The 27,932-nt window shown below is 40.8% G+C and overlaps 1 protein-coding gene across 5 annotated transcripts; it reads left to right on the plus strand.

Annotated features, from left to right (window-relative positions):
* Positions 1 to 4,455: 4,455 nt before the first annotated feature.
* LOC115180900 (gastrula zinc finger protein XlCGF26.1) lies at positions 4,456 to 27,784 on the plus strand. Of its 5 annotated transcripts, XM_029743053.1 has the most exons (4): positions 4,456 to 4,708; positions 8,427 to 8,673; positions 17,036 to 18,668; positions 25,067 to 26,014. In XM_029743053.1, exons 2-3 carry the CDS (start codon positions 8,571 to 8,573, stop codon positions 18,631 to 18,633), a joined length of 1,701 nt encoding a protein of 566 aa, XP_029598913.1. In that variant the 5' UTR covers positions 4,456 to 4,708; positions 8,427 to 8,570; the 3' UTR covers positions 18,634 to 18,668; positions 25,067 to 26,014. The 5 variants fall into 5 exon arrangements, 3 of the variants coding, with proteins under 3 accessions (XP_029598913.1, XP_029598912.1, XP_029598914.1); XM_029743052.1 differs by lacking the exon at positions 25,067 to 26,014 and having other exon boundaries at positions 17,036 to 18,686; XR_003873177.1 differs by lacking the exons at positions 17,036 to 18,668; positions 25,067 to 26,014 and adding an exon at positions 27,728 to 27,784 and having other exon boundaries at positions 4,487 to 4,708.
* Positions 27,785 to 27,932: the final 148 nt, after the last annotated feature.

Here is a 27,932-nt window from a genome sequence, read left to right on the forward strand (position 1 = left end):
CTGGTTAGTGGGATGAAATGATAAAATATATTGGCAATGGGAAGTAATAGCTGGTTTGTTCAATTCATTTTGGAAATTAAATGGTTGTGCTTTTTGTATTGTAATGACTTCATGGGCCTACTGGAGTGAATAGGCTGCTTATTCTGTAACATTATTTGATGCTGTGTGTGACTGCTGTCTCCTGGCTATGTGTTTGACCTAAACTGTCTCTCCTTCAGCGCCATGGAGTGCACAGGTATTACGCTCGCTGTCCTTTCAACACCAGGAGCCTTTCTCCTTTGACGTGACACTGTCGTTGTCTCTATTGGTGATTTTGTGATAGTGGTGCTGGCTACCATCAGCTGTGTAAAGATAACATTATGTTATGCTGTGTGTCATGTTGTGTCCATCCGGTTCTGTCTGTGTGTGCGGCAGCCCGAAGCGAGGCCAGGCCTGTTTGATTCATTCATAATGTCATCAAAAAGCATTGCCCCTCCTTCACTAGAACTAGAATGGCCCGACAACAGAATTTATAATGTCGGACGCGTTAAGTGATGCTATGTTTTCTGTTATATTACAAAGTATTGGAAGATGTTTGGTCCCTCTGAAGGCCTGGGTCCTATAGTCACGGGTCACCACTGGATCTAAGTGAAGGCTTCAATTAAACCTGTCCAGAGGCAGGTTTAACTTCAGATTAATGGATGTTGGCCCCCAGGTTGACCTTGGCAATGAGAGAAACTGGATTACCTGGACTATTTCAATGATCTCAGAACAATTAGTGTTTTAAGAAGAGTCTTTCATCCTGTGTTTAATATTTATTGCTTTTTTAGTTTATAGTGTTTAAAATGGTATCATGTTAGGGGTTAAAACAATGGCCCTGTCCGGGGGTATCATCGGATGGGGCCACAGTGTCTTCTGATCCCTCCTGTCTCAGCCTCCAGTATTTATGCTGCAGTAGTTTATGTGTCGGGGGGCTAGGGTCAGTCTGTTACATCTGGAGAATTCTCTTGTCTTATCCGGTGTCCTGTGTGAATTTAAATATGCTCTCTCTAATTCTCTCTTTCTTTCTTTCTCTCGGAGGACCTGAGCCCTAGGACCATGCCTCGGGACTACCTGGCATGATGACTCCTTGCTGTCCCCAGTCCACCTGGCCATGCTGCTGCTCCAGTTTCAACTGTTCTGCCTGCGGCTACGGAACCCTGACCTGTTCACCGGACGTGCTTGTTGTACCCTCGACAACTACTCTGATTATTATTATTTGACCATGCTGGTCATTTATGAACATTTTAACATCTTGACCATGTTCTGTTATAATATCCACCCGGCACAGCCAGAAGAGGACTGGCCACCCCTCATAGCCTGGTTCCTCTCTAGGTTTCTTCCTAGGTTTTTGGCCTTTCTAGGGAGTTTTTCCTAGGGAGTTTTTCCTAGCCACCGTGCTTCTTTCACATGCATTGCTTGCTGTTTGGGGTTTTAGGCTGGGTTTCTGTACAGCACTTTGAGATTTCAGCTGATATACGAAGGGCTATATAAATAAATTTGATTTGATTTGATTTGGATGATTCTGGAAGGTGTTCCGGAAATACCATTTTCAGAAAGTGTCGCACTTCGCCAATACTCAAAAGAAAATATCCTTCACATATTCAGTCATTTATGTACTGTTTATTATTTCTCCAGTGGATGTCAATTCTGGTGTTATACGTAGAGGAGTAGGCAATCATTTGGAAAGGTGGAATTATTTAATATTATGTTAATAATACTAATAATAACAATTTACCACCATCAAAAGGAACAATGTAGTTATACCTCTAGATTGGATATTTTATTATGAATTCGTTTTTCTAGCCATTTACCAAACTTATTACTGTGTTGATAATTTATTTGAAATATTGATCATGCTTTTTTCCCCCAGTACCTTCTCTCTCTCTCTCGCTCTCTCGTAATCTCTGCTCAGTCAGTCTACGCTTTTAGCCATTCGTTACTGTTAGATCCTGTTGTGCCTGTTTTCCTTGCCTGACGCTGTTTTCCTCTCCGCTACAGTTCTGCCCGCTCTGACTCTGGTCCATGTCTGCGGTTCCACGTCTCGTCATCCTGCTACTCTGTCCTGGACTCCCCTCTCTACTAGTCCCTTGGATTCCCCTCCGGACCTGCTTACCCTGTCCCAACCCCTCTCGCTCCAGCCTTAGCCTCCGCTCCTCGTTCCCTGCAACCCACCTGAGCTTCCCCTGGCCTGCACTCCATCTTCCCCCTGGGTTTCAATAAATACCTTGGTTCCTTCATCCCAGTTTCCTGGTCTTAGCCTACTCTTGGGTTCCCCTGTTCCACTCCGCGTAACAACTGGGGTTGATTAAAAAAGTACACTTAAATTACAATGTTTAATTATAATTTCATTATGATTGTCATACTGTCGTAAACATCAAATATTAATCATACAACTACATAAAGTGTATATAGTGCATAACACAGCCCCAAATTAATGTGAAATAAAATAACAAAAAATTCACTGTAATATACAGTAAACCACTGTTTTCCAATGGTGTAGCTGGCATATTATGGTCATGTTGATGACAATGGAGTAGAGATCTATTAGTGCAGACATCTCTAAAAAAGTCTACCAGACATTTTTACAGCAATAATTTTTTTTACATAGTGGTCATCAAAGTTAACTGTAATACAACTACTTAAAAAAAACATGATAACAATAAAGAATGTGGAGATAGACCATTTAACACTATGTATTATCTCTCTTTAATAAAATACCAAAAAAACACAGTAGGTTGTGGTAGATACATATGATGAATGATAAGAGGTGTGATAAGTGTGCAGAAGGGGCATGATTGGGCATAATTGTATAGTTTAGTAGTATCGGGGGAAGAAGTACTGTGTTTTAATTGTACGGGTGCCCATGGGGCTGGGGATCAGAAGTGTCTGGTGGGAGAGAGGCAGGTTGAGGTTAATTTGGTCAGAGTAGTGCAGGGGAGTGTGGTTAGAGTAGTGCAGGGGGGTGTGGTTAGAGTACTGCAGGGGGTGTGGTCAGAGTAGTGCAAGGGGTGTGGTTAGAGTAGTGCAGGGGGTGTGGTTAGAGTAGTGCAGGGGGTGTGGTTAGAGTAGTGCAGGGGGTGTGGTCAGAGTAGTGCACGGGCTGTGGTCAGAGTAGTGCAGGGGGTGTGGTCAGAACAGTGCAGGGGGGTGTGGTCAGAGTAGTGCAGGGGGGTGTGGTTAGAGTAGTGCAGGGGGTGTGGTCAGAGTAGTGCATGGGGGTGTGGTTAGAGTAGTGCATGGGAGTGTGGTTAGAGTACTGCAGGGGGTGTGGTCAGAGTAGTGCAGGGGAGTGTGGTTAGAGTAGTATAGGGGGGTGTGGTTAGAGTACTGCAGGGGGTGTGGTCAGAGTAGTGTAAGGGGTGTGGTTAGTGTAGTGCAGGGGGTGTGGTCAGTGTAGTGCAGGGGGTGTGGTTAGAGTAGTGCAGGGGGTGTGGTCAGAGTAGTGCAGCGGGTGTGGTCAGAGTAGTGCAGGGGGTGTGGTTAGTGTAGTGCAGGGGGTGTGGTCAGTGTAGTGCAGGGGGTGTGGTTAGAGTAGTGCAGGGGGTGTGGTCAGAGTAGAGCAAGGGGTGTAGTTAGAGTAGTGCAGGGGGGTGTGGTCAGAGTAGTGCAGGGGGTGTGGTCAGAGTAGTGCAGTGCAGTTAGAGTAGTGCAGGGGGTGTGGTCAGAGTAGTGCAGGGGGGTGTGGTTAGAGTAGTGCAGGGGGGTGTGGTTAGAGTAGTGCAGGGGGGTGTGGTCAGAGTAGTGCAGGGGGGTGTGGTTAGAGTAGTGCAGGGGGGTGTGGTTAGAGTAGTGCAGGGGGATGTGGTCAGAGTAGTGCAGGGGGGTGTGGTCAGAGTAGTGCAGGGGGGTGTGGTTAGAGTAGTGCAGGGGGATGTGGTCAGAGTAGTGCAGGGGGGTGTGGTCAGAGTAGTGCAGGGGGGTGTGGTCAGAGTAGTGCAGGGGGGTGTGGTTAGAGTAGTGCAGGGGGGTGTGGTCAGAGTAGTGCAGGGCGGTGTGGTCAGAGTAGTGCTGGGGGGTGTGGTTAGAGTAGTGCAGGGGGGTGTGGTTAGAGTAGTGCAGGGGGGTGTGGTATGCTGAAGCAGTGAAGAAATTAGAGGAGGATGGGTCAAGGGGGAGGGATCCTGAGAGGATCTGTGCCAGCACAGAGGGATAGGCCAGCAAGTCATATGCTTCAGTAAGGTTGACTTCTTAGCGTTCATAGTAATGATTATCAACTGTACTGCAGAGATGGAACGTAAATCACAGAATATAGATGTTGTGATGGCAGCAGCAGAGAAGTATTTGGCTATACGAGATCTGATTTGATTTGATTCCAGAAGAGTACAGGGTGTGTTGATGGGTGGTGTCCCGCCCTCCGAGGCCATTGGCAAGGTGCAGGGGCAGATAGGATCACAGTAGTGGAATGGGGTAGTGGGTTTTAAATGAGTGTAGAGTTAGTTGGAAGGGTATTTTTAGGGGGTATAGAACATTTATTTTATGTTTTTTCCATTTTGTAAGACAAAGTATAACGGGTTTATATTATAATCCAGTTGGGGGCGGTGATGCAACATTTTCGATGCCAACCAACGTTCAATTCCAGAGGAGGAGAAGAAGAAGAAGTTCCGGGTAGGCGTGGACCATTCTTCAGAATAACAAAAGCGTTAGAACTGTGCTGTCAAGACGATAACCTTTGTATGTATTACTACAGGTATGTCTTTGCACGTTTGCACTTTCTAATATCGAAAGAACATGTCATAACATGCTAGGTAACAAATCCGTAACAAAGGTTGTTATGTGTTGTTTTTGTGTCAAAAACCGAGTGAGAGAAGAACGCGAACAAATATTTTACATGTCACATAGCTAGAAGATTTGGGGTTTGTCTTTTTGAATGTTCTGTACGTTATTTCAAGGTAATTTAATAAAGAATCAATTTAATTGAGATGTTATTGTTTTTTTGTTTAAAAAAAAGTCTCACGAGCATGTAAAATGGCGGCGCCAACTCTGTCTGTGTTCCATGATATAACACAGTAAAAACACCACATCAATCAAATTGTAGTCAGTCAAGAAAAACACCTGTGAAAATTTGTATCTTAGACGAAAATCTGTGTTTTTCTCCTAAATAACTGCCATTTACACAACGTTCTAATGATTATTGAGAAAAATGTAGGATGTTCTGTCACCATTATTTTGTAAGGCTTGATAATCTGAAATCAGAATAGAAATACATGTTATTAGTAAAATCACTGTGGAAGCCCAAAACATATTATAACCTATGTAATGATTGCATTGTTTGCGCTATAACCTGTTATATGCCTTGCCACTGTGATATATAGGCCTCAGGCCTAGACAATAAGACTCAGTGGCAGAATAAATTCAACCACACATTTTTAATAACAGAACCGGAGAGCAACATCTGTCCAGTGAAGTCTACAAAACATATTGCATGTAACAAACCTACAGCATGGTCAAGCAAGGTAATGTTTCCGACATTTTCCGACTACTAAACAGCTATTGATGTAGAACCATGGAGAGTTAGAGCAAGTCACAAAGAACACAGGAGCTGCCTCCACTATTCCAGCACCATTTCAACTTCAACATCTAATCATTTATGCTTAGTCTTTTTGGTAAAAGATACCAATTACATTTTAGTCCAATCAACGTCAGCTAACTATGATGTGGCTGTCCATGGCACTGATTTATGTGTGTGTGTGTGTGCAAGTAGAAAACACATGTTGACTCACCCTACTTGTAGAGAAACGTCAATGCTATCCTCCTCTTTCATGTTGCTTAAATGGTCTATAACTCTGTCATATAGAACACGCTTTAAGTTTTTGTTGTCCTAGGCTACCTGGCTAAAATGCTTGCTCACTAGGCTTTCATGGGCAACAATGCGCCAGGCCAGCTAGGTAACATTAGCGTACTACAGTGCATTCGGAAAGTATTCAGACCCCTTGACTTTTTCCACATTTTATCACGTTACATCTGTATTCTAAAATGGATGAAATTTATGAGGAAAAAAATGCAATCTACACACAATACCCCATAATGACAAAGCAAAAACAGTTTATTTTTTATTTTAGCCAATTTATTTAAAAACAAACAAAAAACAGATACCTTATTTACATAAATATTCAGACCCTGTACTCAGTACTTTGTTGAAGCACCTTTGGCAACGATTACAGCCTCGAGTCTTCTTGGGTATGACGCTACAAGCTTGGCACACCTGTATTTGGGGATTTCTCCCATTGTTCTCTGCAGATCCTCTCATGCATTGTCAGGTTGGATGGAGAGCACTGCACAGCTGTTTTCAGGCCTCTCCAGAGATGTTCGATCGGGTTCAAATCTGGGCTCTGCTTTGGCCACTCAAGGACATTGAGACTTGCCCCGAAGCCACTCCTGCGTTGTGTTGGCTGTGTGCTTAGGGTCGTTGTCCTGTTGGAATGAGAACCTTCTCCCTAATCTGAGGTCCAGAGCGCTCTGGAACAGGTTTTCATCAAGGATCTCTCTGTACTTTGCATCGTTAATCTTTTCCTTGATCCTGACTAGTCCCCCAGTCCCTGCTGCTGAAAAATATGCCCACAGCATGATGCTGCCACCACCATGCTTCACCGTAGGGATGGTGCCAGGTTTCCTCCAGATGTGATGCCAGAACAGCTTCAATGCGCCTTGGCATAGATTCTACAAGTGTCTGGAACTTCCTGTGTGGAAGCACTTCATGCTTTCAATATACTTTGTATCCCTCATTTATTCAAAGTGTTTCCTTTATTACATCTAAAATGGACAGAGTTATTGCTCGAGTTGCAAAACAAAATGGAATATGAAGTTGCGGATAAAGTTCGGAATGACACAATTTCATGCGTACAACATCTAAAGACCTGGATCACTATACTATGCAGTTTCTAAAAGGACGAATTTGGGTGTTTTTGTGCTGCCTTTGTTGATGTTTTTTTCGTGGCCCCCATACTGCTAAACAGCAATATCGTCCAATTCACGCATTGTCATCCCTACTGCCTCTGATCTGGCAGACCCATTAAACACCATAAACACTCACTAAACACAAATGCATTTTTCAATGAAACCTGAGTGTTGGAGTGTGCCCCCGGCTTTCCGTAAATAAAAAAAATAAAAAAGGAAAATCATGCCATCTGGTTTGCTTAGAGTTGCGCTATGAAGAAATCCCTCCTTTTCCTGGTTGCAAAAATGTGAATAGTTCATCTAATTTCAGTTTGTGGCAAAACAAGCAGTCTTTGTGTGGAGAATCATTGTACCATCTAAACCGCTGTGAAATATATTTTCCATAACCAAAAATAATGTATAGTCAGTTGTTTGACGCTGGTGTACAGTACAAGACCGAAAGTAAAAGACTCCAAAACTAAACTTAAGAATGGAAAGCACAGGAATGGCGCACAAAGAACGTATCTACCGGTTCTTAGACTTGCTTTCAATGAGACTGAAAGATCTATTACTCACAATTGTGCATTTGGTCGGGTTGCCCAAAAAGTTACACATTGTTGCTTTAATATAAGGAATTTGATGTATAGCATTTACTTTTACTCAAGTATGAAACTTGAGTTATTTTTCCACCACTGACGATTTGGTTTTTGAGAGTGAAAATATACAGTGAAAACAAGGTTATTCAGTAAAATAGTACATAGTGCTGCCTAAAACAAACTGCAACCTTGTTCTAAATGTCTTTTGAGTCAGTTATGCATTTATATTCATTTTAAAATCTACTATAGGTTACATGCACTTACTTTGTCATTTAAAGTGTGAACTTTGTCTAATGTAAATGAATAAAAGTTTTGTTGTCAATGTTTAGCTGCCTGATCTATTGAAATTAGATAAGTGAATAAGAAATGTTAGTCTTTTAATCTGTTTATTTAGAACCTAACAGACAACTAGTCAAAGCTCCAACCAAATGTATTCACTCACTGGGTCAAACAGCTACATAAGACAGACATGTTTACACAAACTCCTTCCCCATCTAGACAGACAATACATCTCTGTTGCTAGGCAGGAACTTAAGTTGTTCTTCTCATTGGTGTAGTCATGGCCCTGCCTCCTATGTGTGTATGTCATAGGAGTGTTCCTTCATCTGACCTGACCTCGGCCCACATTCCTCACTCCTCCCTAATCCACGGCTATACAACCTTATCAGTGACTGAAACCAGACCGTTGCCCTTCTTTCTCCTCTCCATAGGATACATGAGATTTAACCATAACATGTTCTGAGAATGTAAACTATCTGCACTCCCCTTTCTCCCTCAGTACATTTGCATACACCCAATTATAATATGTTAATATGAATAAGGATATTTCAAGTTAGAAGCCAAGAGAATAAATCTAATGTATTTTTAGAGAATAGAGAAAGCGCAAGAACTGTCAAGTCAATAACCTTTTGTGTCCGTTTCTCTTTATTACTACAGGCCGACTCAGATTGTCTGAGGCCGGTAACATCAACAGTGAGGACAAACCCAGCCTGCCTCTCTCCTTCCACACTGAGTCCAAACCTACAGTCACTGGGTCCTGATTGTGACAGTGGAGACAAGTTTGCACTGCAGCATCCAGAGATGACATCAGTGAAGCTGGAAGACTGCAGTCAAACACTGGAGCTGAATGTCAACATTAAAGATGAAGAAGAGGAGGAGAAGATTGGGAAATCTGTTAGTCATGGTAAGAGCAGGTTCTGTCTATAAGTTATCTTCATAAGTTAGACCTCCACAAGTTATGACCCAATCTGTTGCTAGGTTGAATTCTGTAATTCAACATCACACATCCCTGAACAACTGGTCTATCTGGAGTGATCAGAGAGTAGACTAAAGAAGTGAAGAAGACAAACTGACAGTGTTTTGAAGTTGTATGAAATGAGTCTGTAGTTACTAGGCTTGGGTGGTATACTGTATACCAGGGTATTTGGAAAATGCCACGGGATGGTTGTTCAATATCGTTGAAACTATTTATTTGATTTAAAAAAATGTTAATATTTGTATAAGGTCACCCTTGGAGCCTTTTTCCTCGCAAGGTTTTTTCCTAGGTTCCTCCATTCTAGGGAGTTTTTCTTAGCCACCGTGTTTCTATATCTGCATTGCTTGCTCTTTGGGGTCTTAGGCTGGGTTCCTGTAAAGCACTTTGTGACAACTGCTGATGTAAAAAGGGCTTCTTAAAATACATTTGATTGATATGTACAGTTGAAGTTGGAAGTTTACATACACCTTAGCCAAATACATATAAACTCCGTTTTTCACAATTCCTGACATTTAATCCTAGTAAGAATTCCCTGTCTTAGGTCAGTTAGGATCACCACTTTATTTTAAGAATGTGAAATGTCAGAATAATAGTAGAGCGAATTATTTATTTCAGATTTTATTTATTTCATCACATTCCCAGTGGGTCAGAAGTTTACATACACTCAATTAGTATTTGGTAGCATTGCCTTTACATTGTTTAACTTGGGTCAGCCTTCCACAAGCTTCCCACAATAAGTAGGGTGAATTTTGGCCCATTCCTCCTGACAGAGCTGGTGTAACTGAGTCAGGTTTGTAGGCCTTGCTCGCACATGCTTTTTCAGTTCTGCCCACACATTTTCTATAGGATTGAGGTCAGGGCTTTGTGATGGCCACTCCAATACCTTGACTTTGTTGTCCTTAAGCCATTTTGCCACAACTTTGGAAGTATGCTTGGGGTCATTGTCCATTTGGAAGACCCATTTGCGACCAAGCTTTAACTTCCTGACTGATGTCTTGAGATGTTGCTTCAATATATGCACATAATTTTCCATCCTCATGATGCCATCTATTTTGTGAAGTGCACGAGTCCCTCCTGCAGCAAATTACCCCCACAACATGATGCTGCCACCCCCGTGCTTCACGGTTGGGATGATGTTCTTCGGCTTGCAAGCCTCCCCCATTTTCCTCCAAACATAACGATGGTCATTATGGCCAAACAGTTCCATTTTTGTTTTATCAGACCAGAGGACATTTTTCCAAAAAGTACGATCTTTATCCCCATGTGTAATTGCAAACAATAGTCTGGCTTTTTTATGGCGGTTTTGGAGCAGTGGCTTCTTCCTTACTGAGCGGCCTTTCAGGTTATGTCAATATAGGACTCGTTTTACTGTGGATATAGATACTTTTGTACCTGTTTCCTCCAGCATCCTCACAAGGTCCTTTGCTGTTGTTCTAGGATTGATTTGTTATTTTCGCACCAAAGTACGTTCATCTCTAGGAGACAGAACGCGTTCCTTCCTGAGCAGTATGACGGCTGCGTGGTCCCCTGGTGTTTATACTTGTGTACTATTGTATTAACAGATGAACATGGTACCTTCAGGCGTTTGGAAATTGCTCCCAAGGATGATCCAGACTTGTGGAGGTCTACAATTTTTTTTCTAAGGTCTTGGCTGATTTCTTTTGATTTTCCCATGATGTCAAGCAAAGAGGCACTGAGTTTGCAGGTAGGCCTTGAAATACATCCACAGGTACACCTCCAATTGACTCAAATTATGTCAATTAGCCTACCAGAAGCTTCTAAAGTCATGACATAATTTTCTGAAATTTTCCAAGCTGTTTAAAGGCACAGTCAACTTAATGTATGTAAACTTCTGACCCACTGGAATTGTGATACAGTGAATTATAAGTGAAATAATCTGTCTGTAAACAATTGTTAGAAAAATGACTTGTGTCACGCACAAAGTGGATGTCCTAACCGACTTTCCAAAACTATAGTTTGTTTACAAGAAATTTGTGGAGTGGTTGAAAAACGAGTTTTAATGACTCCAACCTAATTGTATGTGAACTTCCGACTTCAACTGTACACTGAGAGTTCAAAACATTTTAATATTGAGTTTTAAAATAAATAAAAAAATCAACACTTGAATAATTAGCGTAAACAATAAATAAACCGTTCCATTTCGGAAATTGCTTTCACGAATGTGACTGTTTTTAGGCTTTGCTGTAATAAAGGCATAACATTTAATTTTTTTACAACAGACTCTCCGATCCGCTTATAATTTATTTTGTGTTGTTTACATTGCTGCAAACGGTCAGAAAAAGGATATTGTAATCCAACAGCACCTGTTTGGCTCGCATAATATGCCGACAGTGTTTGCTCCTTACCTCATTTGTCTTGATCTCCAGTTTTTTCCACAACTAGTCACATGTATTCCATACATCTGACTTCCCCTTTACCTCCTGAGCAACCAGTAAACATTCTCCAGTTTCGAGTTTGTCACTTTGTCGTGTCTTTGGCATCATTAAAACTGAAGACTTATTTTTATCAAATAACTCTCTGGAATTATTATTACGCGATTAAAGTAATTAATCATGTAACTGTATATATTATTATTTTGATATTATTTTAATATCTGATCAATTAGTCTTCGAATTAATGGATTATTCTTTACCTCACGTTAGTCTCACTCCAAACGTCGTAAATTGTTGGTTATCTGCACGAACCCAGTCTTCACTATGAGTCATCCATACATCAATTGTCTTAAATTATTTATTTACTAACTAAGTAATCACAGAAATGCATAAACAAACAGTAGATATAGTTACAAGGAAATTATAGTGGAGTTTCCCTAGCGGGATAAACCGGTATCGCGGCTTGGTGGGCAAAAGGGAAGTGGGGGTCGACAGATAAGACACTACAAAGTCGATAATTATAACAATTGAAATGCTAATCACTCATTCGGGAATAATTGCAATCAATATATATATTTACGCTCAGTGTGTCGTCCTGATCTCTGTTGGAAAGTTTGTTTCTGTTGGAGAGTTTGTCCACCCTCTCTCTCTCTGCCGTAGTTAGAATGGATAGTGCAGAGTAACATTCAGCAAAGTTGTTATAGAATAGATGTTTCGGCGGTTGTCGGTCTTCGCGTTCAATGATACCGAATTCCTAGCTGCAGACTAGTAATTAGTATCAAAGATTTGTTCTTATTCTGTCGGTTATATAGTCAAAGAGTTTAACCACGTGGTATAGTTGAGAAATGCATGGTCTCTACTCAAACCTTAGCCCTCTGTGATGAGGTACTGGTCTACAACCTTAGCCCTCTCGTGGGTGTCGAGGTAAGCTAGTCTGAAATGGGAAAACCCAGGTGGGGGTTTTATTCGGAACATAGAAAAGGGCTGTCCCATGACGCCGGGTCCTGCCTGTGCTCAGGGGGCGGTCCTCTGATTTAGTTCAACTCCAAAGGGAATTGGAGTTTCCTTCATTAAACAGTCTAAAATCACATTACATCATTTAACAAATAGTTTAATCTTTACTCATTCATTTTATACAACAATTAGATGTAAGCCTCATAACTGAGACTCTTGTATAAACAGGGTTATGGTAATGGGGCTGTATTGTCTCTCATGAGTTTCACAAAATTGTACCAAACGGACCAGTTTGTAGCTGGATTCTTCCCCGACCGTGTATACATTCTCCAGAACATGAATATTGTTCAGTTCTCACGTTCTGTGCTGTGGAAGAAATTCATTTGTTCTCTCTATGAAACTCACTCTCTCTCTATACTGTCTGGCCATGAGTAAGAATCTCCTCCAGGAATTTATGACCTCTCTGACCACAGCAGCCTGGGTGTAGGAGAGAGAGAGAGAGAGGGGGATGGTGCAGAGGTAGGGGGATGGTGCTCGCTGTGTCCAAAGAGGGCAACGTCATGACAACGTCCTCCTCATCAATTTTGCTGTTATGATGTTCTGAGTTTGTTTATGTGATTATGATATGCTATAGGTTAGGCCCTATTGGTCATGTGCATGCGATGCATACATATCTCTCATAAATAGAGTAAGGATTGAGGGAATAGGGAATGCTTTTCCTAAACAAATGAGGGATTTCGGTAACAGAAATTTTCTGTCAGAAATGGGTGTAATTATGTTGCAGCTTCAGCAACACGGACAGCGCGATAAACACTGTTGATGTTCTGTGGTGGTCGGTGCAGCAGGGAGGAGAGTGAGACAATGGGTGCTAGTCACAGTCACTCACTGTTTATAAAAATAAATAAAAAGTCTGAGCCCAGCCAGGCACGATCAAATCACTTGTGGTTGGACTCCCTCTAGTCATTTGTGTGTCTTAATTATTTCATCAAACAGTGCACTTAAACCATCAGAAACGCTCAGTGCATATGGTTGATTTGATTAAAACACAACAGATGTGTCAGTGCATTCGGAAAGTATTCAGACCCCTTGACTTTTTACACATTTTGTTACATTACAGCCTTATTCTAAAATTGATTAAATAAATAAATAAAAAGCCTCATCAGTCTATACACAATAACCCACAAGGACAAAGCGAAAACAGGTTAAGACATTTATGCTAATTTAAAAACAGAAATACCTTATTTACATAACTATTCAGACCCTTTGATATGAGACTCGAAATTGAGCTCAGATACATTGTTTCCGTTGATCATTCTTGATATGTTTCTACAACTTGATTGGAGTCCACCTGTGGTAAATTCAATTGAGTAGGCACATGTCTATGCAAGGTCCCACAGTTAACAGTGTATGTCAGAGCAAAAACCAAAGCCTCTCCTCAGTTAAAGGCATGAAATCCGTCTTGGAGTTGGCCGAAAGGCACCTAAAGACTCTCAGACCATGCGAAACAAGATTCTCTGGTCTGATGTTACCAATATTGAAGTCTTTGGCCTGAATGCCAAGCGTCACATCTGGAGGAAACCTGGCACCATCCTTACGGTGAAGCATGGTGGTGGCAGCATCATGCTGTAGGGCTGTTTTCTGTACCATGGACTGGGAGACTAGTCAGGATCGATGGAAAGACAAACAGAGTAAAGAACAGAGAGCTCCTTGGTGAAAACCTGCTCAGGACCTCAGACTGGGGTGAAGGTTCACCTTCCAACAGGACAACGACCCTAAGCATACAGTTAAGACAACACAGGAGTGGCTTCAGGACAAGTCTCTCAATGTCCTTGAGTTGCCCAGACAGAGCACGGATTTCAACCCGATCGAACATCTCTGGAGAGACCTGAAAATAGCTGTCCAACCTGACAGAGCTTGGGAGGATCTGCAGAGAAGAATGGGAGAAACTCCCCAAATACAGGTGTACCAAGCTTGTAGCGTCATACCGAAGAAGACTCGAGGCTGTAATAGCTGTCAAAGGTGCTTCAACAAAGTACTGAGTTAAGCGTCTGAATTAGTGATGCACCGATATGACATTTTTGGCCGATACTGTTATCATATATTTTCCTTGCCCATAAAAAAGATACCGATAACCAATATTTACATTTTTTGTGGCCTTTTAAACATTCTAGTACAGTTAAATAGTTAACACACACACACGGACGCAGCGGTCTAAGGCACTGCATCTCAGTGCAAGAGTCTTAACAACATCCCCTGGTTTGAATCCAGGCTGTATCACATCCGGCTGCACACAATTGGCCTGGTGTCGTCTGGGCAGTCATTGTAAATAAGAATTTGTTCTTAACTGACTTGCCTAGTTAAATAAAGGTTACACACACACACACACACTGGCCAAAAAGTTATTTTGTTGGCATTTAAGTATATCCCCATTACCAGTAAAACATAATCAAAACCTATTTATTTTACTTACTTGCTGTTTCGTTGTTCAGTTGTTTCATTCTCAACCAGGATTTCTATGAAACGCCGTTTGGGTCTTTGCGTGTCAAAAAAGATACATGTCAAATAACACTATTTGACGTGTCAAATAAGCTTGTTGACCAATCAGGACCTGAATATGACTGCACGTCACAATAATTTTACGCATTCATATATTTTTTACGTAGTTATTACACATTGATTACGCTATCACTCGTATTTCATATGTCACAACGATTCATTGCTATGCTATGATGCTGGTAAAGTTGTCTCGCGCAGGTACAGTGCTGGTCAGAAGAGGAAAAAAAAGCCAGCTAGCTCATGGATGCAAACAATGTTCTTCCCCCAAAACATAGCAAAACGACATTTGTTTTAGTAGCTAAAGTTAGCTAGCTAACTATATAGCTAGGTGTCATCTAAAATAACCCTAATTTATAAGACTGTTCTTATTTGATTAATGGTGGTCGGACCCATCTATGTGTAGTTAGCCACAATAAGGATTAGCCACAATAGTGGATTTTGCGGTTAGCCTTCAAAATAAAGGTTTGGCATAATTCTACTATTTGTATTAATTTGCATCACTGTCAATGACATTTTATTTTGTAGGCAAACCGCAAATTCCACTATTGTGCCTAATCCTTATTCACAACACATAACCCAGTCCGGTCGAGTCTCACTAGCCAGATGAAGCTAACTGGCTGCTTATAACGTTAGCTTTGGGCAACAGGGTTAAGTAGCTGGCTAGCTATTTATTTTCATGAACTGAAGTTCAATTTAATAGGCGAGCCACAAGTGATAACCTAGCTAATACTTACTCACAAGGATTCCTAAATCATTGTTAAGATTAATGAAAATGACTGCAGTTTCTACTGGTCATTGTTTTCAGGCTGGTTGTATTGGCGCTAACTCGGTACCAAGCTACCCCAGAAGTTGCGGTCGAACAAATTATGCTTTATCACCAACGCAGTAATAAACACATCTTTCGCGGCCGGTGTTTGCAGACTTTTTTGTACAGCGCTACTGTATCTTTTTTGACACGCAAAGACCCAAACAGCATTCCATAGTATGTATGTCGAGAAGCAGTGACTCTATTACTGTGTAACTCCGGTAGTGCAACAGTAGTGCTCGACCGGTAGGTGAAAGCCAACATCACCCACGACAGAGAACGGTTGATTGTCAAGGCAATGAATTCCATTATCTTAGCTTGGATTTCGCCTTTGAGTTGTCTCACTGAAATTGTCTTACTCTTTCAAATGACTGCTCGACCGCTCGATCCACAGACATTGTGTGGGCTAGGTTAGGAATGCGATGTCGCACATGTACATTTTTACATTTGTTTTTACATTTTAGTCATTTAGCAGACGTTCTTATCCAGAGCGACTTACAGTAGTGAATGCATACATTTAATTTCATACATGTTTTTTTTTTTTTCGTACTGGCCCCCGTGGGAATCGAACACACAACCCTGGCGTTGCAAACACCATGCTCTACCAACTGAGCTACAGGGAAGGCTAGGTGTAGCTTCATTTGACGTGGTGTCATTACGTAGGTTTGCACGGTAGCTTTGACATTGGTTTTTAACATTGGCGTTAAACTAGACATCAGGCCTACCGATGTTGGCATTTTTAGCAAGTATCGACAGATTCCGATATGTTCACCGATATATCGTGCATCCCTAGTCTGAATACTTATGTAAATGTGATATTTCTGTTTTTTATTATTTATACATTTCTAAAAAACAGTTTTGCTTTGTCATTATAGGGTAATATGTGTAGATTGATGAGAAATAACAAACAATGTAATCCATTTTAGAATAAGGCTGTAACTTAACAAAATGTGGAAAAAGTCTAGGGGTCTGAATAATTTCCGAATGCACTGGAGAAATACATGTTTCAACATTTTTGACCAATCGATAAGTTGAAAGAACAGACTACTCTTTGTCAACCACATATTTTTGTTGTTGTTGGGGACAGCCATAATGGACACTACAAGGTGTCGAAAGCATTGCACAGGGAGGCTGGCCCATGTTGACTCAAATGCTTCCCACAGTTGTGTTAAGTTGGTTGGATGTCCTTTGGGTGGTGGACCATTCTTGATACATAAGTTAAACTGTTCAGCGTCAACCCAGCAGCATTGGAGGTCTTGACACAAACCGGTGCGCCTGGCACATACTACCATACCCCATTCAAAGGCACTTAAATCTTTTGTCTTGCCCATTCACCCTCTGAATAGCACACATACACAATCCATGTCTCACCTGTATCAAGGCTTAAAAATCCTTATTTAACCTGTCTCCTCCCCTTCATCTACACTGATTTAAAGCGGATTTAACAAGTGATATCAATAAGGGATCAAAGCTTGCACCTGGTCAGTCTATGTCATGGAATGAGCAGGTGTTCGTAATGTTTTGCCAATTCTGCGTATGTCACAAAAACTTGACTTTTTTTCTCCTGATGCTGTTCACACAGGTGACGTTGAGACATTCTCTACATCCAGAAAGCAGCAGGAAGATCACAGAGCTAAGAGGTCTCACCACTGCCCACATTGTGAGGAGATTTTCCCAATTCTATCGAAGCTAAAAATACACCTAAAAATACACACAGGAGAGAGTCTGTATTCCTGCACTGACTGTGGGAAGAGTTTCACAACATCAAGGGCTCTGACAGTTCATCAGACATGGCACATGGGATTGAAGTCTTTCTCCTGCTCTGACTGTGGAAAGACTTTCACAACATCAAGGGCTCTGACAGTTCATCAGAGAGTGCACACAGGAGAGAAGCCTTACTCCTGCTCCGACTGTGAAAAGAGTTTCTCCCGATTGGATAAGTTAAATAGGCACCAGCTAATACATACAGGAGAAAAGTCTTACTTCTGCTCTGACTGTGGGAATTGTTTCGCCCAATTTAATACCTTAAAATCTCACCAGCGTATGCACACAGGAGAGAAGCCTTACTCCTGCTCTGACTGTGGGAAGAGTTTCTCTCAACTGGGAAGCTTACAAACACACCAGCGTATTCATACGGGAGAGAAGCCTTACTCCTGTTCTGACTGTGGGAAGAGCTTTAGAACATCAGGGGCTCTGACAGTTCATCAGAGCGTGCACACTGGAGAGAAGCCTTACTCCTGCTCTGACTGTGGGTGCAGATTCTCTCAACGGAGAAACTTAAAAAACCACCAACATATACACACAGGAGAGAAGCCTTACTCTTGCTCTGACTGTGGAAAATGCTTCACAACATCATATGAGCTAACAGTTCACCGGAGAACACACACAGGAGAGAATCCTTACTTCTGCTCTGACTGTGGGAAGAATTTCTCCCTATTGGATACCTTAATCAAACATGAACGTATACATACAGGAGAAAAGCCTTACTCCTGCTCTGACTGTGGGAAGAGTTTCTCTCAACAGAGTAACTTAAAAAGACACCAACGTTCACATACAGGAGAAAAGCCTTACTCCTGCTCAGACTGTGAAAAGAGTTTTTCCCAATTGGATAAGTTAAATAGTCACAAGCGAATACATACAGGAGAGAAGCCTTACTCCTGCACCGACTGTGGTCAAAATTTCTCCCAATACAGCAGCTTAAAGAAACACCAACGTATACACACAGGAGAAAAGCCTTACTTCTGCTCTGACTGTGGAAAATGCTTCACAACATCATCTGAGCTAACAGTTCACCAGAGAACACACACAGGAGAGAAGCCTTACTTCTGCTCTGACTGTGGAAAATGCTTCAAAACATCATCTGAGGTAACAGTTCACCAGAGAACGCACACAGGAGAAAAGCCTTACTCCTGTGCTGAATGTGGGAAGAGTTTCTCTCAACAGAGCAACTTAAAAAAACACCAATGTTTACATGCAGGAGAAAAGCCTCACTTCTGCTCTGACTGTGGGAATTGTTTCACCCAATTATATACCTTAACATGTCACCAGCGTATACATACAGGAGAGAAGCCTTACTCCTGCTCTGACTGTGGGAAAAATTTCTCTCAACACAGCAGCTTAAAGAAACACCAACGTATACATACAGGAGAGAAGCTTCATCAGTTCTCTCAGACCAGCTAAGATTAAAGTCCATCACTTAATTCTCATGTCATAAAGTAAGTGGTAACAGTGAATTGGATCCTATTGTTTCTCACTGTGTGAACTGTGTAGAGGAAAGGGAGAATTATAGAATGTTAGCCTCTCTTTACTAATCAGTGTGCACCTTGTCAGTTTTGGTGTGTTTTGTTAGCTTCTACTGTAAAGATATTGAGATGACCTTGGATTTGTCCTTAGGGTTGAATACCCTCTGCGGTTTCTCTTGTTGAACCAACGGAGTCTGATGGTTGACTGTGTGGTACTGCTTCCCTCTGCAGTTTTCTGTGGGAATGAGTTAGTAGACACAACATGTATCAGATAGAGATGGTGTGATGATCAGTTTTCTGTGGGAATGAGTTAGTAGACACAACATGTATCAGATAGAGATGATGTGATGATCAGTTTTCTGTGGGAATGAGTTAGTAGACACAACATGTATCAGATAGAGATGGTGTGAGGATCAGTTTTCACCTTTTGTTTGGGTGGATACATATTTTTTGACTACTAAGGGTCTGTAAGGTATTTATAATAAGGGATACCTGGAGAAAATCATATCTCTCTGAAATGGAAATGGATGGCCCTCCCTTCAGTTAAATATATTTTTACCCGACCCTCCCTGAACACTTGAAAAAAACAAAACAAGCTACCCTCCCCTATACCCAAAATAATAATTTAAATATAAAGTGGATTGCAGAGAACATGCCTGTTTACCCTCACTCCTAGAACGGACCAGAGCCTTAGATATGCAGTTTTAGAAACTGTTCATCATTTTGTAAGCGTTACATGGCAAAGTAGCCAGAAGGTTGTGGATTCGCAGAACACCGTGGATAAGGGTAGGGGTGAACATACAGGTCCCTCCACTAAAATTGTGACCCTTGGTAAATATGAGCAAAACGGGCTGTGAAAAAAATGTCTTTGCTGTTTATCCTCTTGGTGTTTCATTAAAAATAATCACCAAAATCTAACCTTTAATTAAAGTAAAATGATTGAAAAAAATACATGTGAAATAAATGTTTTTCTTCAAAACATGTGTGCCACAATTATTGGCACCCCTAGAAATTATTATGAGTAAAATCTAACTGAAGTATATTCCCATTCATATTTTATGTTCTTAAGTTCACCTGAGTGATTAGGAACACTTAAGTGGTAAGCCATGACTTCCTGTTTCACTGGGGTATAAATATATGGTGACACACAGGCCAAGTTCCCATAGTCATCCATCACTATGGCAAAGACCACAGAATACAGTGATGATGTGCGATAAAAGGTTGTTGAGCTGCACAAGTCAGGAAATGGCTATAAGAAAATAGCTCAATGGTTGAAAATGCCCATTTCCACTATCAGGGCAATAACTAAGAAGTTTAAAGTTACCGGAGATGTTAACAATGGGCCTGGAAGAGGACGTGTGTCTATATTGACCCCACGCACAGTGAGGAGGATGGTTCGAGTGGCCAAAAAATCTCCAAGGATCACAGCTGGAAAATTGCAGACGTTAGTTGGGTCTTGGGGTCAGAAAGTCTCCAAAACTACAATCAGACGCGACCTACATAACCACAATTTGTTTGGGTGGGTTGCCATAAAAACGCCTTTGCTGTCATCAAACAACAAACTGAAGCGCCTACAGTTTGCCAAACGTTACTGGAACGTTCAATGGGACCGGGTTCTATGGTCAGATGAGACCAAAATAGAGCTTTTTGGAAACAAACACCAGAGGTCGGTTTGGTGTAGACAGAAAGATAGCCATGCAGAAAAGTAACTCATCCCCACTGTGAAGTATGGTGGTGGATCTTTGTTGCGGGGCTGTTTTTCTTCCAAAGGCCCTGAACCACTTGTTAGGATACATGGTATCATGGACTCCATCAAGTACCAGCAGATATTAAATCTAAACCGGACTGCATCTGCTAGGAAGCTTAAATGGGCCGTGGTTGGGTCTTCCAGCAGGACAATGAGGACAATGATCCAAAGCAAAATCAACACAAAAAATGGTTCACTGACCAAAGAATCAAGGTTTTGTCATGGCCATCCCAGTCACCTGACCTGAACCCCATAGAAAACCTGTGGGATGAGCTGATGAGGAGAATCCACAAGTGTGGGCCTCGGAATCTGAAGGATCTGGACAGATTCTGTATGGAGGAATGGTCTCAGATCCCTTGCCATCTGTTCTCCAACCTCATTACCTATTATAGGAGAAGACTTAGAGCTGTTATCTTGGCAAAGGAAGGTTGCACAAGGTATTGAATGAAGGGGTGTCAATAATTGTGGCACACATACACTATCGTTCAAAAGGTCACTTAAAAATGTCCTTGTTATCGAAAGAAAAGCAATTTTTTTGCCCATTTAAATAACATAAAATTTATCAGAAATACAGTGTAGACATTATTAATGTTGTAAATGACTATTACAGCTGGAAAAGGCAGATTTTTAAGGGAATATCTACATAGGCGTACAGAGGCCCATTATCAGCAACCATCACTCCTGTGTTCCAATGGCACATTGTGTTAGCTAATCCAAGTTTATCATTGTAAAAGGCTAATTGATCATTAGAAAACCCTTTTGCAATTATGTTAGCACAGCTGAAAACTGTTGTCCTGATTAAAGAAGCAATAAAACTGGCCTTCATTAGACTAGTTGAGTATCTGGAGCATCAACATTTGTGGGTTCGATTGCATGCTCAAAATGGACGGAAACAAATAACTTTCTTCTGAAACTCGTCAGTCTATTCTTGTTCTGAGAAATTAAGGCTATTCCATGCGAGAAATTGCCAAGAAACTGAAGATGTCGTACAAAACGGTGTACTACTCCCTTCAGAGAACAGTGCAAACTGGCTCTAACCAAAATAGAAAGAGTGGTAGGCCCTGGTGCATAACTGAGCAAGAGGACAAGTACATTAGAGTGTCTAGTTTGAGAAACAGATGCCTCACAAGTCCTCAACTGGCAATTCATTAAATAGTACCTGCAAAACACCAGTCTCAACATCAACAGTGAGGAGGCTACTCCGGGATGCTGGCCTTCTAGGCAGAGTTGCAAAGAAAAAGCCATATCTCAGACTGGCCAATAAAAATAAAAGATTAAGATTGGCAAAAGAACACAGACACTTTTAACCGCAGGACTACCATGCTAAAAAAGTTGTTTTGCACGCCCTCTCGTGTACAATGGCTTTAGCATAGTCTAAGTTTGGAACCGTGCTAAAGTTTACTATCAACAGTAAAAATGTTGTTTAACAGAACCAGTTACAACTGAAGTATCTGACGTCAACAAATGTCGGAAAGTTTTCAGACCACTTCCCTTTTTCCACATTTTGTTATGTTACAACTTTATTCTAAAATTGATTAAATAAAACATTTTCTTTATCAATCTACACGCAATACCCCATAATGACAAAGAAAAAACAACAGGTTTTTAGAAATTTTTGCACATTTCTTACAAATTAACAACAGATATCTTATTTACATAAGTATTCAGAATATTTGCTGTGAGACTCGAAATTGAGCTCATGTACATCCTGTTTCCATTGATAATCCTTGAGATGTTTTTACAACTTGATTGTAGTCCACCTGTGCTAAATTCAATTGATTGGGCATGATTTGGAAAGACACTATATAAGGTCCCACAGTTGACCGTGCATGTCAGAGCAAAAACCAAGCCATGAGGTCGAAGGAATTGTCCATAGAGCTCAGAGACAGGATTGTGTTGAGGTACAGATCTGGGAAAGGGTACCAAAACATGTCTGCAGCATTGAAGGTCCCCAAGAACACAGTAGCCGCCATCATATTTAAATGGAAGAAGTTTGGGACCACCACGTCTCTTCCTAGAGCTGGCCATCCTGCCAAACTAAGCAATCAGGGGAGAAGGGCCTAGGTCTCGGTGGTGACCAAGAACCCAATGGTCACTCTGACAGAGCTCCAGAGTTCCTCTGTGGAGATGGGAGAATCTCCCAGAAGGACAACCATCTCAGCAGAACTCCACAAATCACAGAAGCTACACCTCCAAAGACAAAGGCACATAACAGCCTGCTTGGAGTTTGCCAAAAGGCACCTAAAGACTCTCAGACCATGAGAAACAATATTCTCTTGTCTGATGAAACCAAGATTGAACTCTTTGGCCTGAATGCCAAGCTTCACGTCTGGAGGAAATCTGGCACCTCCCTATGATGAAGCATGGTGGTGGCGGCATCATGCTGTGGGGGATGTTTTTCAACGGCAGGGACTGAGAGACTAGTCAGGATTGAAGGAAAGATGAACGGAGCACAGAGAGAGTACAGAGAGATCCTTGATGTAAATCTGCTCCAGAGTGCTCAGGATCTCAGACTGGGGGCGAAGGTTCACCTTCCAACAGGACAACAACCCTAAGCACACAGCCAAGACAACACAGGAGTGATTTCAGGACAAGTCTCTGAATGTTCCTCAGTGGCCCAGCAAGAGCCGGTCTTGAACCCGATCGAACATCTCTGGAAAGACTTGAAAATAGCTGTGCAGCAACGCTTCCCATCAAACCTGACAGAGCTTGAGAGGATCTGCAGAGAAGAATGGGAGAAACTCCCGAAATACAGGCGTACCAAGCTTGTAGTGTCATACCCAAGAAGACTCAAGGCTGTAATCGCTGCCAAAGATGCTTCAACAATGTACTGAGTAAAGGGTCTGAATATTTATGTAAATTGATTTATTTATTTATTCTTAAAACCTTTTTTGCTTTGTCATTATGGGGTATTGTGTCTAGATTGATGAGAGTGAAGAAAAAAAACGATTTAACCCATTTTAGAATAAGGCTGTAAAATAAGAAAATGTGGACAAATTCAAGGGGTCTTTATACTTTCCGAATGCACTGTATTTTATAGGCTATGCATTGGATAATGGCACAAAGCTCTAATCAAATTCAGAAATGTATATGCTTTTGAATGACATGTCTGGTTTCGTGGGAAGTACCGGGTTACCCGAAAGAAAAGTGATTTATTCTCTGGATGGGACATTTGTAAAATACCAGGAAAATATTCAACCCTAATGGTGATTGAAGGAATTTGCTGACAAAATATATGGATAGTTTACTATAATTTCATCTGTCAAACAGGTACAGGCCTACCTCTTTTTTTCTTAAATAGGAAGAAATATTCTCCAACACAAAGCGCTCATTGTTAGTAGCCTAAAGTCATTTTCATTTGAAGACCGTTTAAATGAATTAGACCTTGTGGAATTAGTCTACTTTCAGGACCCGTGCTCTGTCCATCTCCACAGCTCCCGCTTCATAGTAATGTAAGTTATGGAAATTACTCTAATATGGCTTATTGTGAGGTCAATAACTCCAAAGAAATAGTTTCATTATATGCAATGAAACATATTGCTTTAATTCAAATCAATTATAGTCGTAGCTCTAGTTGTCCTCGTCTTCAGGTTCTCCCTCTCAAACTGAACAGGACATCAGTCGGCCTAGTCCGCGCCACAGATTATTTTAATTTTTTACAGCCTCACACCTCCTGAAATCAAATCAAATGTTATTTGTCAAATCTGCTGAATACAACAGGTGTAGACATTACAGTGAAATGCTTACTTACAAGCCCATAACCAACAATGCAGTTTTAAGAAAGTGCCACCGTACACAGCACAGTTATTGGTAGGTAGCACAAAGGGTTTACCTCAGCAAGAACAGGGCAGGCCGGGGCTCATGCTTACATTTTTATTTGTTTTATTTAACTAGGCAAGTCAGTTAAATAGCATGCTATAGAGGCAATGTATGGTATCACTGTATAAGTGAGTTAGCTAGCATGCTCTCTTTGTAATGTATGTTATTGCTGTATAAGTGAGTTAGCTAGCATGATACATGTAATATGTTATTGCTCTATAAGTGAGTTAGCTAGCATGATACATGTAATATGTTATTGCTCTATAAGTGAGTTAGCTAGCATGCTTTTTTAAAATGTAAAATTATTATTTTTTAAATGCTATAAAGGTAATATGTTATTGCTCTATAAATGAGTTAGCGAGCATGCTCTAGGTGTAATGTATGTTATTGCTGTATAAGTGAGTCAGCTAGCATGCTCTATTTGTAATGTATGTTATTGCTGTATAAGTGAGTCAGCTAGCATGCTCTAGGTGTAATGTGTGTTATTGCTCTATTAGTGAGTAAACTAGCATGCTCTAGGTGTAATGTATGTTATTGCTCTATTAGTGAGTAAACTAGCATGCTCTAGGTGTAATGTATGTTATTGCTGTATAAGTGAGTTAGCTAGCATGCTCTAGATGTAATGTATGTTATTGCTGTATAAGTGAGTTAGCTAGCATGCTCTAGGTGTAATGTATGTTACTGCTGTATAAGTGAGTTAGCTAGCATGCTCTAGAGGCAATGTATGGTATTGCTATATAAGTGAGTTAGCTAGCATGCGCTAGATGTAATGGCCACATTAGCTAATACACTGTTGTTGTTACAGATTCATGCAATCGAGAGCCATCAACATCATTGAGCCATCAACATGATTGAGCCCTGCACATCTATGTAAGAGTGGCAGGTAGCCTAGCGGTTAGAGCGTTGGGCCAGTGAAAACAAAAGTGAAAAATCTGTCGACGTGCCCTTGACCAAGGCACTTAAGAACAAATTCTTATTTAAAATGACGACCTACCCCGGCCAAACCCGGACAACGCTGGGCTAATTGTGTGCCACCCTATGGGACTATCAATCACGGCCGGATGTTATGCAGCCTGGATTGGGAACGCCTATCCATTGCAGTTTATCCTAGTTTTATATACACCATCCCAGCAGCGCAAAAACTAGGGAAGGAAGTCCATTTTCTTAGAAATATAACTTTGCACTGTGCTTCTCCGTGCATGGTCTTGGTATAGCCTCTGCCTATAGTATAGGCTATGGATCATGTTGGATTCTAACTACTTTATTGAACTTTGTATAGGAAAGTTACTGTGAGGCGAGTACAGAAGGTGTCTGTCCAGACACGTTTTGTTCTTGCTGTGTATTAATATTTCTAAGGATGGAGGTTAAGAACAACAGGCTAGTCTCAGTTCCTGATAAGTTAGTTTCTATGTAACTAGGGCAAGGAGAGAGGTGGAACTCAACATCGAGATGAGGACAACAGTTGAAGAGAGAAGAAACCTCTGGGAGGAGGGCGGCAGGGGCCCACCCCAACGACACTAACCACAGTCCTATCTCACACACCTCTCCGCTCACGCTGCTCTGGACTCAGGCAGGGCCATGACAATGTAATAAGTAAGAGGAACAGAGACTGATTGTTTATCTTGGAAGTTGTGAGTGGTGACTCCACCTAGTTGGAAGGTATAAATATATGCTTATGTGACTTGTATGTTGTATTTGCAGCTGAAGCATCCAGTGGGTTTAATAAAGCTGGTTTGTGCTTTTACTAGTTGTCCATCTGCGTTTCTACTCTGTTTGTTCAGAACTTAGCTTGATATTGCGGACCAAGCAGAGAATCAGGGATGAGGGGCATCATGAGATACTATAATATGCAACTAATTCTCAAACCCTGAGCAATGAGACATTTAATTGATTACAAATTACATGACCCTCCCATGAATTTAATTTAACAAATCATAAACCCTCCCCCATTTTCCGCCAGGTAACAATGGTGTACATTTAAATCTCTCCCTCAGAAACTTTTGCTTAATGATATACATACTTTGAAAAGACCACATGTTTATTAAATTGTCTTCTAAAACTTGATTTGTTATTTTAGTCATTGGTGATGAATGTATTTGGATAACTGCATTGAACTTGATTGATCTGCTCATGAAAAATAAATATTCTAGATTTGTTTGTGCTGCTCAACCTATGGGTTATCTATACAGAAAATATGTTTTGGTTTAATTTATGTCATTCAAACTAATTTAAATGTATATGTACAGTTGAAGTCGGAAGTTTACATACACTTAGGTTGGAGTCATTAAAACTCGTTTTTCAACCACTCCACACATTTCTTGTAAACAAACTATAGTTTTGGCAAGTCGGTTAGGACATCTATTTTGTGCATGACACAAGTACATTTTTCAACAATTGTTTACAGACAGATTATTTCCCTTATAATTCACTGTATCACAATTCCAGTGGGTCAGAAGTTTACATACATTAAATTGACTGTGTCTTTAAACAGCTTGGAAAATTCCAGAAAATGATGTCATGGCTTTAGAAGCTTCTGATAGGCTAATTGGCATAATTGGAGGTGTACCTGTGGATGCTATAAACACTGGAGCTGAATGTCAACATTAAAGATGAAGAAGAGGAGAAGAAGAGGAAATCTGTTAGTCATGGTAAAACCAGGGTCTAGCGATGAATTATCTTCAGATATTAGACCTTAAGTTATGACCCAGTCTATTGCTATGTTGAATTCTGACATTACACATCCCTGAAGAACTTCTCACTGCATAAATGTAATTACGAAAGTTCAGTAAGGCTGGTCTGAATGATTCATCACTTCATTCATCTAGTAAACTCTATGGACACAGATTAAGCCTAGTCCTAGAATAAATTGCACTTTTAAACTGAACTAACTGAAATGGCTTTTCTCAGACATGGTTTAAAATAGTCTCAGACTTGCCATAGTCTAGATTTAAAAAGTCTGATTTTCAGAAGGATGATTATAGTTAAGTAAATGACTGTAAAAACTGTTAAATCCCTGTGGATTGCTGAGGAATTTAAAAATGGTATGGGTGAGAGGGATGAGGCAAAAGGTATGGCAGCCCAACTGATTGGCAAACGTATTGCAAATTAAGAAATCCCGACTAAACAAAATAAAACTACACTATGAAACAAAAATAAATGATATAAAGAATCATAGTAAAAAGCTTTGGAGCACCTTAAATGAAATATTGGGAAAAAAGGCAAACTCAGCTCCATCATTCATTGAATCAGATGGCTCATTCATCCCAAAACCAGCTGATATTGCCAACTACTTTAATGACTTTTTCATTGGCAAGATAAGCAAACTTAGGTGTGACATGCCAGCAGCAAATACTGATACTACACATCCAAGTATATCTGACCAAATTATGAAAGACAAGAATTGTACTTTTGAATTCCGTAAAGTCAGTTTGGAAGAGGTAAAAAAAGTATTGTTGTCTATCAACAGTGACAAGCCACCAGGGTCTGACAATCTGGATGGATAATTACACCTTATGGAACAACGGGGAGTGTGAAGAGACACACAAAGGTACAGACACATGCATACATTGTGATATTGTTGCATGGTGGTATTAAACATGTATTGTAGATATGTAGTGGTGTAATAATGTTATATGATGTACTGTATTATCTTTTGTTTTAAATATAATGTA

Source organism: Salmo trutta, unplaced genomic scaffold, assembly GCF_901001165.1.
Source record: "Salmo trutta unplaced genomic scaffold, fSalTru1.1, whole genome shotgun sequence".
NCBI lineage: Eukaryota > Metazoa > Chordata > Actinopteri > Salmoniformes > Salmonidae > Salmo > Salmo trutta.

Excerpts from the sequence above, each read along its gene's own strand:
- LOC115180900 (XM_029743053.1), top strand. The coding sequence starts at position 8,571 with ATGACATCAGTGAAGCTGGAAGACTGCAGTCAAACACTGGAGCTGAAT. Across the intron at positions 8,674-17,035 it reads TGGGAAATCTGTTAGTCATG|GTGACGTTGAGACATTCTCT; the intron begins GTAAGAGCAGGT and ends CTGTTCACACAG.